Below are 12,088 nucleotides of genomic sequence, written 5' to 3' on the forward strand. Positions count from 1 at the left end.
GAGAATCCTACTCTTCCTTAAGCTCCCAGGGGTCGCCGTAAGGCTCCTGTTAGTCGCCAAAGCTCCTCCTAGCTCCGCTAGTAGTTCGCATTCATTCCGCTACGCTCCATTCATTAACTTACGTGTGAGACAAAGTCTAGTAGCTTCATGGCTTCTGCATTGTAGAGATGTGGAGTCACTCGAATGACGTCCAAAACTGCATTGAATTCCTGCCATTTGTGTTCGAAAAGGTCCCTGTGGGCTTCTGGGTCCCTTTTGATGTTGACAATCAGCCCATCCAGGTCGTTCATTGCGTATTTCCCCTTCTTGGCGATGTTTGACTTGATACAAAGAGTTTAATGGGCTGAAAATGGTCAATAGTATGTCAAACGCCCATTTTATCTCCTCCTTTGCCAAATTGTAGCCCAGAAACGGTGCCAGAAACGCCCGGAATTATTTTGCGATAAAATTATGGCAAGAGCTACGGCAATATTGCGGATAAATGATGAAAAATTGGTACTGAGCAGAAAATGGCCGAGATTCTGGTGCCTTGGGGACCCATGGGCTCTAGCCGGAGGAATGAAGCGACCGTCAGGGAGCTTAAGGAAGAGTAGGATTATCACGTGGTCTCTACAGCTGAACGATGGCCAGAGGAGCGATAGAAGACAGGGGTACCTGGAAGAATGTCTGGCGAGGAATTTTCTACGCTCCCTGTAGAGTGTCTCTAGCTCTGGCCAGGGAATGTTTATGGCCTAGTCAGTCATCAATTTCCGGATTTATAGAAATGCATAACGTAAATGAACCGAGAAACGGCTGGAAAACTGCCAACGGGAGAGCCAACATGACAAGAGACCCGGAGCCTAGAGGAAAGGGAGCGACAGAGGCCCATCGAGCCTCGAGTAATAATTAAAAATAAATTAAACAAAAATAGAGACAAAGGCCAAGAAGAAAAAAGCAAGAGCCAGGAATGAGGATTCGTGTGTGATGGGACTCGAACCCACAGTCTTCGCCTCCGGAGGGCGACGCGTTATCCATTACGCTACACACACTCGACCGAGCAGCCTCATTTTTGCAAAGATATGGAGGTGCACACATTTCACAGGGTAGATGTAGAGTCACCCCGCAGACATTTAATGAGCAAAACTGCAGGTATAATGACCTCTTTGCAGTGGACGTCTCCAAGAATGGCAGTCATCTGGGTCGCCAAAATGTAGCAGAGTCGCCATATTACACTAATGCATAGGACGCACATTCTATAGCGCCTCTTAATGCTGTAGAATAGCCACTAACAAGGAAGAAGAATGGAATGTGTGGAGGAAGAGACGCATCAGTGTACTCGCATCTTCTAGGTACCCCTTGTGTCCACCGGCGTCTTGTGGTCGTCAGTCGTTTTTATTCCCACTAGGCCACCTAAACATCTTCATTTAGTCTACATGTTTGTACATTAGTGATAACTTGGGAGGTTGACGACATATGAGGGCCTCACCAGAGTGAATGTGTCTTTGGCATCAGTTGGTTCCATTTAGTCGAAATTTCCCGTCAAGTTTGGCAAAAGCTCAGATTTTCCAGGGGCTACCGACAAGATGGTCCTGGCGCTCAGCGGGACGCTTCTCAAATGGTAAGTTTGGTGATCAAGGAGATGGAAAGTGTAATGCTTGGTGTACGGAGTGTAAAAGGTGACGGTCCATGGGTATTTAGTCAAGGCAGGAGTATTACAAGTCCGTAGCAAAGCAGAGGATGAGTCCCGAAGAATGAGGGATGGTGAACAGAATGAACCAGAGTGACCGTAAGGGAGCTCTTCCGTCTAGTAGGATTCTCACTGTGAAAGTACGAGTGTAAGGAGTACTGAAACAGGTGACCTACCGACGTCGGAGACTAGGGAGTAGATCACTATGGAATGAGCATAACGAATGGAAGAGTTATAGAGACTCTATGAGCCTAGTGAGTAGAGGACTGAAAGTATACTTTAGTATAGGAGCTTGTGTACTCTAGAGATATGGCAATAATGGAGTTCTGAGGGAGTACTAGACTACTGCGGGGAGTCTCTAGAAAAAAGATAGACAAGGTGGTTGGTCACGATGGAATGAGTGTAACGAGTGGAAGAGTAATGAAGACTCTATGAGCGAAGTGGCTAGTACACGGAGTATAGGAGCCTGATTGGTCACTTATTCTCACTCCATTAGGCTCTTTAGAGATTCTCTTATTCTACTAGTGGAGCATAAGCGACCAAAGAGAGTATGAGATGGAAGGAATGAGCCATTATGAGATGCTAAGCATCGAGTTGTATAATACAACAATAGCAGGATGGGAGTCGGTATTCTCCAGATTTTTGTGACTGAAGGAAGGATTGTGAGCTGTATATGCAGATTCATGTGACCATGGATAATAATGCAGTTTTGTATGAATAAAAATAATAAAATCCAGTACGAATTAGTTGAGCTTGTGAGGGAGGATGAATGTATGGATGAGTAGGGAGTAACTAAGGTACCGGTCTGCTCCCTTTGGTCGCATTGAGACTACTCATGGATCTCAGAGTTTTGAAAGAGCAGACTCTCTATGGACATGGAGGATGAAAGATCTGTTAACGTTAGATGTACACTGTAGTGGACCAAAATGTATCTGTCCGGACAACAAGAATATACATAACCTAGAGGCCAAAAAGAAACCTATTCCTAATGTCACTAACTTTACCAAGTATACTCACAGCGTTCCAGATGGATACACATTTACTCTAAATAAGACGCTCGCCGGTGGTGGAGGAAAAATAGGAACAACTGTGGGATCTCCAGACGTACCCATACCAAAAGTCACTGGTGTCTCCGTTTATTACTGGGATGGAGTACCTACTAATCCAATCCTACTTGGAATAACCACCCAGGGGAGTGGTACACCTATCTATTATGCTAGAAGTAGCTATGCTAATGATTGGACCCCCGCTTGGGTGCGTGAAATGAATGAACAACAAGCCTTAGATAATCAGAACTGTCACAATAACAATGCAATCCCTTTCAACATAACAGGTTCTCAATCAGGTGATCTTCTCAAAGATTCTCAATCAAACTGTCTAAAGAATTATAGAAAGATGACATCTACAAAACCACCTGATCCTCCACCTGGCAGTAACTACGTTACTACAGCATACAACATTCCCAGTAACACAAAGATATCTAGAGTTACATATAAGGGAAAAGATACTACTGATTTGACTCCTCCCACTTATTTAGTTTCTCAAATAAGACTCTACTCTTATCCAGGTGCTATAAACGTACCTCTCATGCTAGAATTTAAGTCAGAAAACGATGGAACATCTACTTGGTATTATAGCATAAACGCCAACGGAAAAAACTGGACAGGATATGTTGGAAAAAGTAGTGGTTTCTATGGAAATAATGGATATACTCCAACATCTGCTCTTTCAGAAAAACTAGATGAGGTGTTATGCAAATGGTATAACAACGTTACCCTAAATCTTACTAAAAGACATTCTACTAGTCATGCTAGTAATAGGTTGCCATATTGTTGCACCGACCATAAAAATGAATATAAGGTCTCTGTGGAGGAAATATCAGTTAATCATTATCACGGAAGATCCACTAAATTTTACAAACACTCCATTACCGGGACTAATTTGAATCTTGCTGGTATCTTTTACAATGAGAATGATAATTATAACGATAGGAAAAATATAAAATTGCACGGAGCACCATTTCCAATATCAGGCATACAAAGTGTATGTACGTTTTACTGTCAGATGGAGAATCCAGTGTTAATCTATCTCTGTGGGAAATCTCCGTATGGAGGTTGGTATAAGAAAGGCTCTACGGACGATGCCCTTTGGACATGGATACCTGGTATCCACGATATCAAACCAGAAACTCACCTACAGAATGGGCTTGAATGTAGACAGTGGATGAAACTATGGATATATCTAAAAGATCTTGGTTGTGACCCTTTGGGAGAATGTACTGCAGGAATTACTCAACTTGACGAGGGAAAACTAAGGCAAGAAATCCGAGAGGAAGCTGTTAATGCAATAAAAGAACGATCTGCGGCTAAACAATCTGCTAAACTTGGACTCTATCCAGGTGGTAGAATCTCTGGTTCCAGGTCTACTGGTGCTGCTTCTGAGCTCATAAGTGGTTCTGCTACTAGATACTTACCTGGAATAAGTGGTGTTACTCCTAGTCCAGTACTTATGGGTGGTTTTAATTCGCACGATATTATAGAAGAAACTACTTCTCTTCTAACCACTACTGGTTCTGTTTCTCTACCTGAAACTCATTGTGGACATGCCTCTGGAGTATCTACTTCTGAAGCTAAAGGTCCTACTCCTCATACTGATGAAGTTACTCTTACTCAATCTTCTCTTCCTTCTCTTACTCCTGGTACTGCTGCTCTTGTTGATGGTGGAGCCTCTGTTGGTATTACCGCTATTCTCACTGGTGCTGGCATGTATGGTGGCCCTCTTGCCGGAGCTGGCGCAACCTTTTTCGGAGGATGGAAACTTTATAATCGCTATAAAGGAGACCCTTGGGTTAGACAGATTTAGGACTCTATGGAGATACTCTAGATACTGGCTTGGGTACTGACTAGTTGGTTTAATGGAGCACTACCATGAATGGATACTGGAAGAGATGGAGTAAATCAGGGAGTATCTCAGCGGTTTATAGAGTGTTTTTATGGATTAGTAAGGAGTACCATATTGAGTATGCATAGATCCACTTGTGAACTCTTACTCCCTAGGGGAATATACCATCCATACTGACAATTCTGCTCACACCAGTTGAGACATTGATGGAGTACTACCATGGATGAACATTAGACTTTCATTCACTGTGAAGACGTCCTTGTACCTTATACCCGGAACTCATCCATTTACTGGATAATATAAAACCCAGTTTACCCTTATACACCTTGCAATCTATGCATTCATTCATGTACGTTTTCCTCTTCACATTCATATTTAGCGACCCACCGACGATGGAGATTGTCAAGCAAATAAACGAGACAAAACACTTTATAATCGAACAAATAGACGAGGGAGTTGCACTCTGTAACGACGATGTTCACGGATTTTTAAAGGTTTGTTGAATGGATACGATTGTTAGAATGGGTATGCTGGGTGCATAAGTAGGGGAACATGGGCAAGAGTACCTTATAGGAAATTTATACTACATGGCAGGGTAGTATAAAGATGACGATAATAACCAGTATGAGGTGGATATACTGGTGGAATTAGTTACACATACTGCATACATCCCTTGGTATCCACAAAGCTGTACTCTGCACCCTCTCATACCAACTTGCGCTGTAGCCCGTTGTGTCCCACAGGATGGATGGGGTCTGCATGTGTTATTGGTATGTACACTTTTATAAATGCACTTCAAGGATAATAATAGCGTCACATATTAGGATCTTCTGTGAGTAACACTGGGACCTTTCCCATAAAGACAGATTTTGATATGAAAAGATTTGTCCATTGCCTATTCTTTCTCCTTCCCCTATGCCACTGTGGAAGTGTTGGCCGGGAGTCACTGTCTACTGCCAACGATGTAAATGGACAGCCTGAAGGACCAGTCATAGTACGTGTGGAAGAAGACTTTACACCCTATCAGCGGATACCTGTGACTATGGATCTCACGAATCCGGACAGTAAACTCTTTGAGATTGAAGGCGAAATGCAGAGCGAATATCCTATATCCGTAACTCCATGGCGTGAATATTATGTCACAAGAGTGATCTATAGCGGTGGCACTCTCTGGAGATCTCAAGATGACTGGGAATGCACACATGTCTATGCATACTCTAGAGCTAATGATACGCTCTTAATGATGGGATTCAAGAGGGCCAGACGGAGGGAATATAGAGCGCTGCACAGAGACAAGGGTGGAGAATGGAAGGAAATTAGCATGATGGCTGCCTATCATTTAATCTTTTGTACGGAGAAGGAGGGATCTGAGAATGTAACGTCGGTGTAGTCATTAAATGTGGATTTGTTAGAGCATGTATGCCCGTTCACTCTGCTATCGCCCAAATTTCCCAGCTTCTCCCCTAGACTATTGACGAGTTGTACGCATTACAAGTTATTGTAGGAAAAGGTGACGGAGATTTTAGAAAAGGCCGAGTATTTTACCACAGCAGAGGCCAAACAAAGTGAAAAGAAGGAGGAGAATGCCCAGTAAATTCTCCATCTGCATTATCGCAACATGTATAATCGAGTAGCATTATAATACATTATCCACTGTTATACATCCGATTAGCAATATCGTCCACGAGCCAAGCGATCCCATCCAAAAGACCGTCACCTTCAACTCCACTGCAGCCGTGGATTCTGTAGCTTCTGTCTTGAGCAATTACGTCCAGTCCAAGAATTTCATTAATTTCCTTTGGGGACATTGCACCTCTAATGTCCTGCTTGTTTGCAAAGACCAAAAGTGTTGTCCTGGTCATTTGGTCTTCCCGCAAAATCTTTAGGATCTCGTCCCTCGAGAGCTCCATTCGTGCAACATCTGCAGAGTCTACGACCCAAATGAGACCGTCTGTGTTTTCAAAGTAATTTCTCCAAAAGGCACGGATACTCTTTTGACCTCCAACGTCCCAAAAGTTTAAGTGGTACCTACAAAAATGTGTTAAGATGAAATGTAGATGAATGAGTTTGTGGCTTTTTGAGGGCAGTTGAGATGAATGTGGATAAGGATGAGAAAATGGTGATCTATATTCCCCCTGGTATCTGTCCATGGCAGTATCTCTAGAGTATCTCCATAGACTCAAATTTGTCTAACCCAAGGGTCTCCTTTCGAACGTTTAAACACCCACCAACCAAGTCCAGTAAGACCACCAGCTCCGGTAAGAGTAGCAGATGGTGTTCCAAAGGTTAACCATAGACTAGTAGTAGCGGTAACAAGTTCAGGACCAGTAAAAGAAGAAGCAGTACCATCTACAGATTTAGCACCTTCAGAAGGAGCAGTTCCATCTTGAGTATTAGGTTGGAGAGTAGAATCTTGTTGAGAAGTTCCAGGAAAAGAGGCTGAGGATAGAGGTTGAGCAGAGTCATACTCATATCTGTCTGACCCAGGGTTCTCCGGCAAAGCGTTGGTAGATCCAGTAAGCAAACCCTGTTATGGATCCTGAAGATACAAGAACGGAAGATGTGATAATAGAGATAGTCTTTATATCAGTAGGAGAGTCAGAGCCAGAAGCTCCATGAGAAGGAGATTCACGACCAGGAGTTCCTTGAGCAGAAGGGACTGAGGTTGATAGAGCTTGAGTTTGAGCTTTAGTAGATTCAGTAGAAGTAGGTCCAGTAGAAGTAGTAGCAAGAGGAACAGAGGTAGTAGAGAGATATTCAGAACTAAGAAGAGGAGCTTGGGGTTGAAGAGCATGGTTTTGTCCTCCACCATCTACAGGAGTATCTTGTGGAGGTGAGGCTTCAGGAGCCTTGTTAGATGCAGAAAAGCTGTCTTCCATAGCTTTGAGAGTATCTTTTGCCATACTAATAACTGTGCTTGGTAGTCCAAGGGTTGGAATTGTCGCTTTTAGAACTGTATCCGTAGCATATACTCCAGCTGCAGTAGCTAAAGTGGATGCTATACTCCCCAAAGTTACCAGGTCCGCTACTATTCGACCATGACCTTCAGATCCGTGGTATTTATCGTCATCGCCTTCTGTACTATTAGTTTGATCTTCATCAGAGTCACTAGAACTATCTTCAGGTGCTTCAGTATTAGCAGGTGATATCGCGGATTTAAGACGTAAACCTCCTACCGTAATTCCTTGACATGTAGTTAAAGTTTTTCTTACATCTTCTAAAGTATCCTTTATGGAATTTTCATCTATAAAGTTACCTTTTGAGCCTGGAACAAAGATTTTCCATTCATCTCCCTTAGCTTCTTTCTTGAGCCACGTGGTACCCTCTTTATTATCTTCCTTTTCAATACGTATAGCAACAGGAGTACCTTCATCACAAACTGGATAGTATACAGTGACCTTATCAACATCTCTGAAAGGAAGTCCATCTACATATTGTTTCTCTTGCTTATTGACTATGGAAGTTACTATAAATTTATCCTGTTCCTTGATGGCAGAAATGTGCTCATAACCTGTATATTCCTTGAATGAACTACTGATATCCCTCTTAACTTTGATTCTCCTTTCATGTCCAAGAATACTATGGCAATATATTTCCCTATTTGTTCTTGAGATATCTATGCTAACAGTACGATGAACTCTGCAACTCACTTCATCAAGTTTGTCTGTAAGTTCCTTCTGTGGATTGGATCCTGTTCCAGCGTTATCATAGTAACCTTTTGATTCGTTTCCATCAATAGGCTTCCATTTTGTATAGGGTAATTTAGTTCCACTATTTTCGTACCAGTCTATTACGCCATTTTTGACAAATCCTACAAGAAGAGGGGTTTTTTCAGGTTTACCTTCATTCTTCCAAGAACATATTCTAATTCCAGTTATCAGATCTGTAGGAGGAATGTCAGTATATCTGCCATCAAATGTAACTCTGGATATTCTTGCACCACCTTTAATCGTGTACTCCTTAACGATGTACTCGCCTCCGAGAGGAGTTTTTGGAGGTGGAAATTGTGATGAAGATACATGTATTTTACTTAGGTATGGAGTAGTAGGAATAATCTTTTTCTCAATGGCCTTGTAAAATTGTTCAAGATTGGCAGGGTCATTTAGATCAATCGGTATTGTAATATTCCTATGACAGTTTTGGTCATCAAGCATTTCTTTCAAATCAGCAGAAGTTAGCTTATCGTAACTACCCTGTATCCATGAGCTACCTTTGCTATCACCTCTACTATAGTACTTAGGGTCTTCATTCTGTTTCTTAATTTCAAGTAGGATAGGTTTATTTGGAGCCTCAACCCAAAAGTATACACAGACATTTTCTACATTAGGTATGGTCCCACTTCCCGCTCCTATCTTATCTCCATTGCTACTGAGTGCCTTACTTAGCTTAAAAGGTGTTCCTGTGATTGGTTGCTGAGTAATTTTAAAGAAGCCCTTCGGTAGTTTATCTGTACTCTTAGTGACAAATATTGAAATAACCTGAGAACCATAGATACTTTCGTACGTATTGCTAAGTGTACCACTATCTGGTTTTTCTTCAATGTTAATTTTTAGGCCATCTTGTAGACTAATTTTAGGAGAAAGACATTGTTTTATCCTAAAGGAAATCTTTGCCTGCTCCAAAGCCTGTCCAATATTACCAGAAAAGTTAGTATCTTCCTTCCATGTATTATTATATTCTCTCTGGTACCATTGGCATTTCTTATCATTAGTTCCATATTCTATGCAAAGTAGGAACGGAATCCCAGGACTACAGTTTGATTCATATGAAGAGACTTTAGTAATATTCTTGAAAAAGAGGTTTCCTGATCCTGTTTTCTGTCTTGTGCCCTGAAGTAGGACCTCTGCCACAGCAAACCTCTCATTCTTATATACACTACTATGTGTATATTCATAGGCTGAAAGAAAAAGTTGTCTGTTTATCGTAGCATTATGACGAGTGTTTATCCTATTATTGTGTCTGGCATCCCTGAAATCATGGCAACCAGAGTCCAGTCCTAACTTAATCCTAACAGCATTATTGAGTGAACAGTTAAGGAAATCCAATCTTTTCTTTAGGTCACCAGTACAAGGTTTGGAGCTATAAAATCCAGAAATCTCCTGTTTTTCCAGCTTTCTCCACTTGTTATGCTTTCCACCGGATTCCCCTATGTTTTCATACCAAGTAGACTGTCCAACATTGGGTTTAACTTCTATCAAAAGAGGGTTATCATGAGTATTGTCACCCTCCCAGTAATAAACATAGATGCGATCACCCTTTTTGACAGAGAGTGGTGTGAATTTGCCGCCACCAGGTTCCTGGGATTTAATCAGAGTATCTTTGTATGTAACATGATAAGGAATAGTTTCTAGTGGGATGTGATCAATCTTAGTGTAAATACCCCAAATCTTTTCATGTTTAACATTAACAGTTGCTTTATTACAAATAGCACATTTATAAGTACCTTCTTGCTTATAATCCTTCTGTATATCAGCTCTATGAAGGTGGTGAAGAGTACATGAGAGTTTATCTAGTTTCTTAGTAAAGTCTTCAGTAGACTGATTGCTATATTTGGGGAATTCTCCCTGGCCATCGATATCCTTCCATGTTATACAATCTCCGGTATTCTCGTACCATGTGTAGCTTCCTCCAGGTCTATCCTTGACACCAAGGATCAGAGGGGTTTTTATGGAGCTAGAACCTTTATCATATAACGAAGAGTAGTAAGTTGCCACCTCATATAGTCTATCATATGAATCGCTAAAAGATTTTTTAGAGCCTTTTTTCTTACCATCTCCTATCCGAAGAGGTTTTCCAGTGTAGTTGAGCTTTTCTATCCATTGTCCAAACAAATAGTAGTGTTTGAAATATCCATATTTTCCAGCTCCATTAACCTTACCTGTTACAGCCCCAATCTGTATATTGTTCTTGCAAAACCCATTGCATTTCTTGCTTATATCTATGTCTTTGGAAAACATTCATACTTTTACATATTAAACTTTCAAAACTCTGAGATCCATGAGTAGTCTCAATGCGACCAAAGGGAGCATACCAGTACCTTAGTTAATCCATAGACATCCATACATTCATCCTCCCTCACAACTAGCTCACCGTCAGAGAGACTATCCACAGAATGACAGGAGCAGCTATCAACACAGTCCTCAGTAGTACAGTATGGATGGTCTATTGGAGTATAGAGAGTCTCTGGTGGAGTAGACATACTCTATTATATAGGCTTCTTAGAGTCACCATCAGTCCCTCATTCTTCGGGACCTGCCAGTCCTCAACTTCTCCATGGACTTAGAATACCCCTGTCTTGACTAAATACCCGTGGAGAAGCACCAAAACCACATCCACAAAAGTTTTGATCTCGGCTCTTCTCCCAACTCATGGACTTTCTGGGCACCCTGGAGTACATTTCATCATCTTTATCCTCCAAAAACGCTCAAGGCTAGGCCAAGGCTTCTCTAAAGCCGGAAGAGAGCCAACTGCCAAGCCCATTCCTCTCCATCCAACTTACCCATTATATTCGAGGCTTTTTATGCTAAATCCGACCGTTGGCTCAACTTTAGAGACATCTTCAGAGTTTATCTTCTTCAAAATCGTCGTTTTTCCGGCATTATCGAGTCCCCTGTAGAGAATTTAAAAGTGGACGCAAAACCTACAAAATGAGAATCCGCATCTCCTTCTCCAAGAGCTTGGTCTTCCTTATGACCTTCAAAAGGCCCATCTTGCCGCAGTCCTACCCTCGGCCGCCAAATCGAGACTTAGACTCTGACCACCCAGTGTGTACGCACCATGTGGGTATAGCGCCAACTGGCGGCAAGACCACCCGTTTTATCCACTTGGTATCCAAAAGGCTCGTATATTACAATCAGAAAACGGAGGAACTGCTGGAAGAGCCAAGGGTACCTGGAAGGATGTTCAAGGAAGAAAAAAGTGGCAGAGTGAACCAGCGTATCCGCCAGTCTACCCTGAAGAATGAGATTGAGATTTCTGTCGCTTTTCTGGCATAATTGATCATTCATCTAGGCTCAATAGATCGGTAGACAGCTGCTATGGGTTCCGGAGAGAATGAATAGACGTCGTTTTGCGGCTCCAGTGCATTGACAAAAATGTGAGTTAATGGATGCCTATATGCGTCGAAAATGAGGATGTGGATGGCTAAATGGGTGTTTGTATCAAGATTCTGCGGGAGTATGAATCCACAAAGGAGTTTGGAGGCCCACGGGGCTGAGCTCAGGAAGGTTTCTAAATGAAGAGTTTTACGGGTAAAATGCAGACTTTCTGACATCTCATGGGATTTATGGATGATGTATAGTCGCAAGGGGTCTTTGGGTGAATGATTGGCGACCTGTGGAACCAGCTAGAGGGAGGATGAATGTATGGATGAGGAAGAGTAGCTAAGGAGGCTAATCTTTACTATAAGCTAAGGATAACGGAAAATTTAGGCATTCGGACAATGTAGGTACTAGGGTGTTGGATAATGTACCACTAAATTGTTCGACCGTGCTGCATGTAGCTTATTATGGCCGCTGAAAA

General features: G+C 42.0%; 4 protein-coding genes and 1 non-coding gene across 5 annotated transcripts, besides 1 other annotated feature; 2 read left to right on the top strand and 3 right to left on the bottom strand.

Annotated features, from left to right (window-relative positions):
• Positions 1 to 879: 879 nt before the first annotated feature.
• Positions 880 to 909: a sequence feature (AT_rich).
• Positions 910 to 955: 46 nt separating this feature from the next.
• Positions 956 to 1,028, bottom strand: BEWA_047180. Its single transcript has one exon. It is a non-coding gene; the product is annotated as a tRNA-Arg (tRNA).
• A 1,520-nt stretch (positions 1,029 to 2,548) lies between these two features.
• On the top strand, positions 2,549 to 4,528 carry BEWA_047190 (hypothetical protein; the record flags this gene model as incomplete). The annotated part of the gene is made up of 1 exon (XM_004831649.1): positions 2,549 to 4,528. The coding sequence occupies one exon, from the start codon at positions 2,549 to 2,551 to the stop codon at positions 4,526 to 4,528; it is 1,980 nt and encodes a 659-aa protein (XP_004831706.1).
• Positions 4,529 to 4,959: 431 nt separating this feature from the next.
• BEWA_047200 (hypothetical protein) lies at positions 4,960 to 5,957 on the top strand (the record flags this gene model as incomplete). Its single annotated transcript, XM_004831650.1, has 2 exons — positions 4,960 to 5,061; positions 5,379 to 5,957. 2 exons carry the CDS (start codon positions 4,960 to 4,962, stop codon positions 5,955 to 5,957), a joined length of 681 nt encoding a protein of 226 aa, XP_004831707.1.
• A 256-nt stretch (positions 5,958 to 6,213) lies between these two features.
• BEWA_047210 (ADP-ribosylation factor family member protein) lies at positions 6,214 to 10,524 on the bottom strand (the record flags this gene model as incomplete). Its single annotated transcript, XM_004831651.1, has 2 exons — positions 6,214 to 6,595; positions 7,094 to 10,524. The coding sequence occupies 2 exons, from the start codon at positions 10,522 to 10,524 to the stop codon at positions 6,214 to 6,216; spliced, it is 3,813 nt and encodes a 1,270-aa protein (XP_004831708.1).
• Positions 10,525 to 11,062: 538 nt separating this feature from the next.
• Positions 11,063 to 11,276, bottom strand: BEWA_047220 (ADP-ribosylation factor, arf, putative; the record flags this gene model as incomplete). The annotated part of the gene is made up of 2 exons (XM_004831652.1): positions 11,063 to 11,177; positions 11,212 to 11,276. 2 exons carry the CDS (start codon positions 11,274 to 11,276, stop codon positions 11,063 to 11,065), a joined length of 180 nt encoding a protein of 59 aa, XP_004831709.1.
• Between the last annotated feature and the right edge of the window lie 812 nt (positions 11,277 to 12,088).

This window comes from Theileria equi (genome assembly GCF_000342415.1).
Source record: "Theileria equi strain WA chromosome 4 map unlocalized gcontig_1105316255041, whole genome shotgun sequence".
Lineage (NCBI taxonomy): Eukaryota > Apicomplexa > Aconoidasida > Piroplasmida > Theileriidae > Theileria > Theileria equi.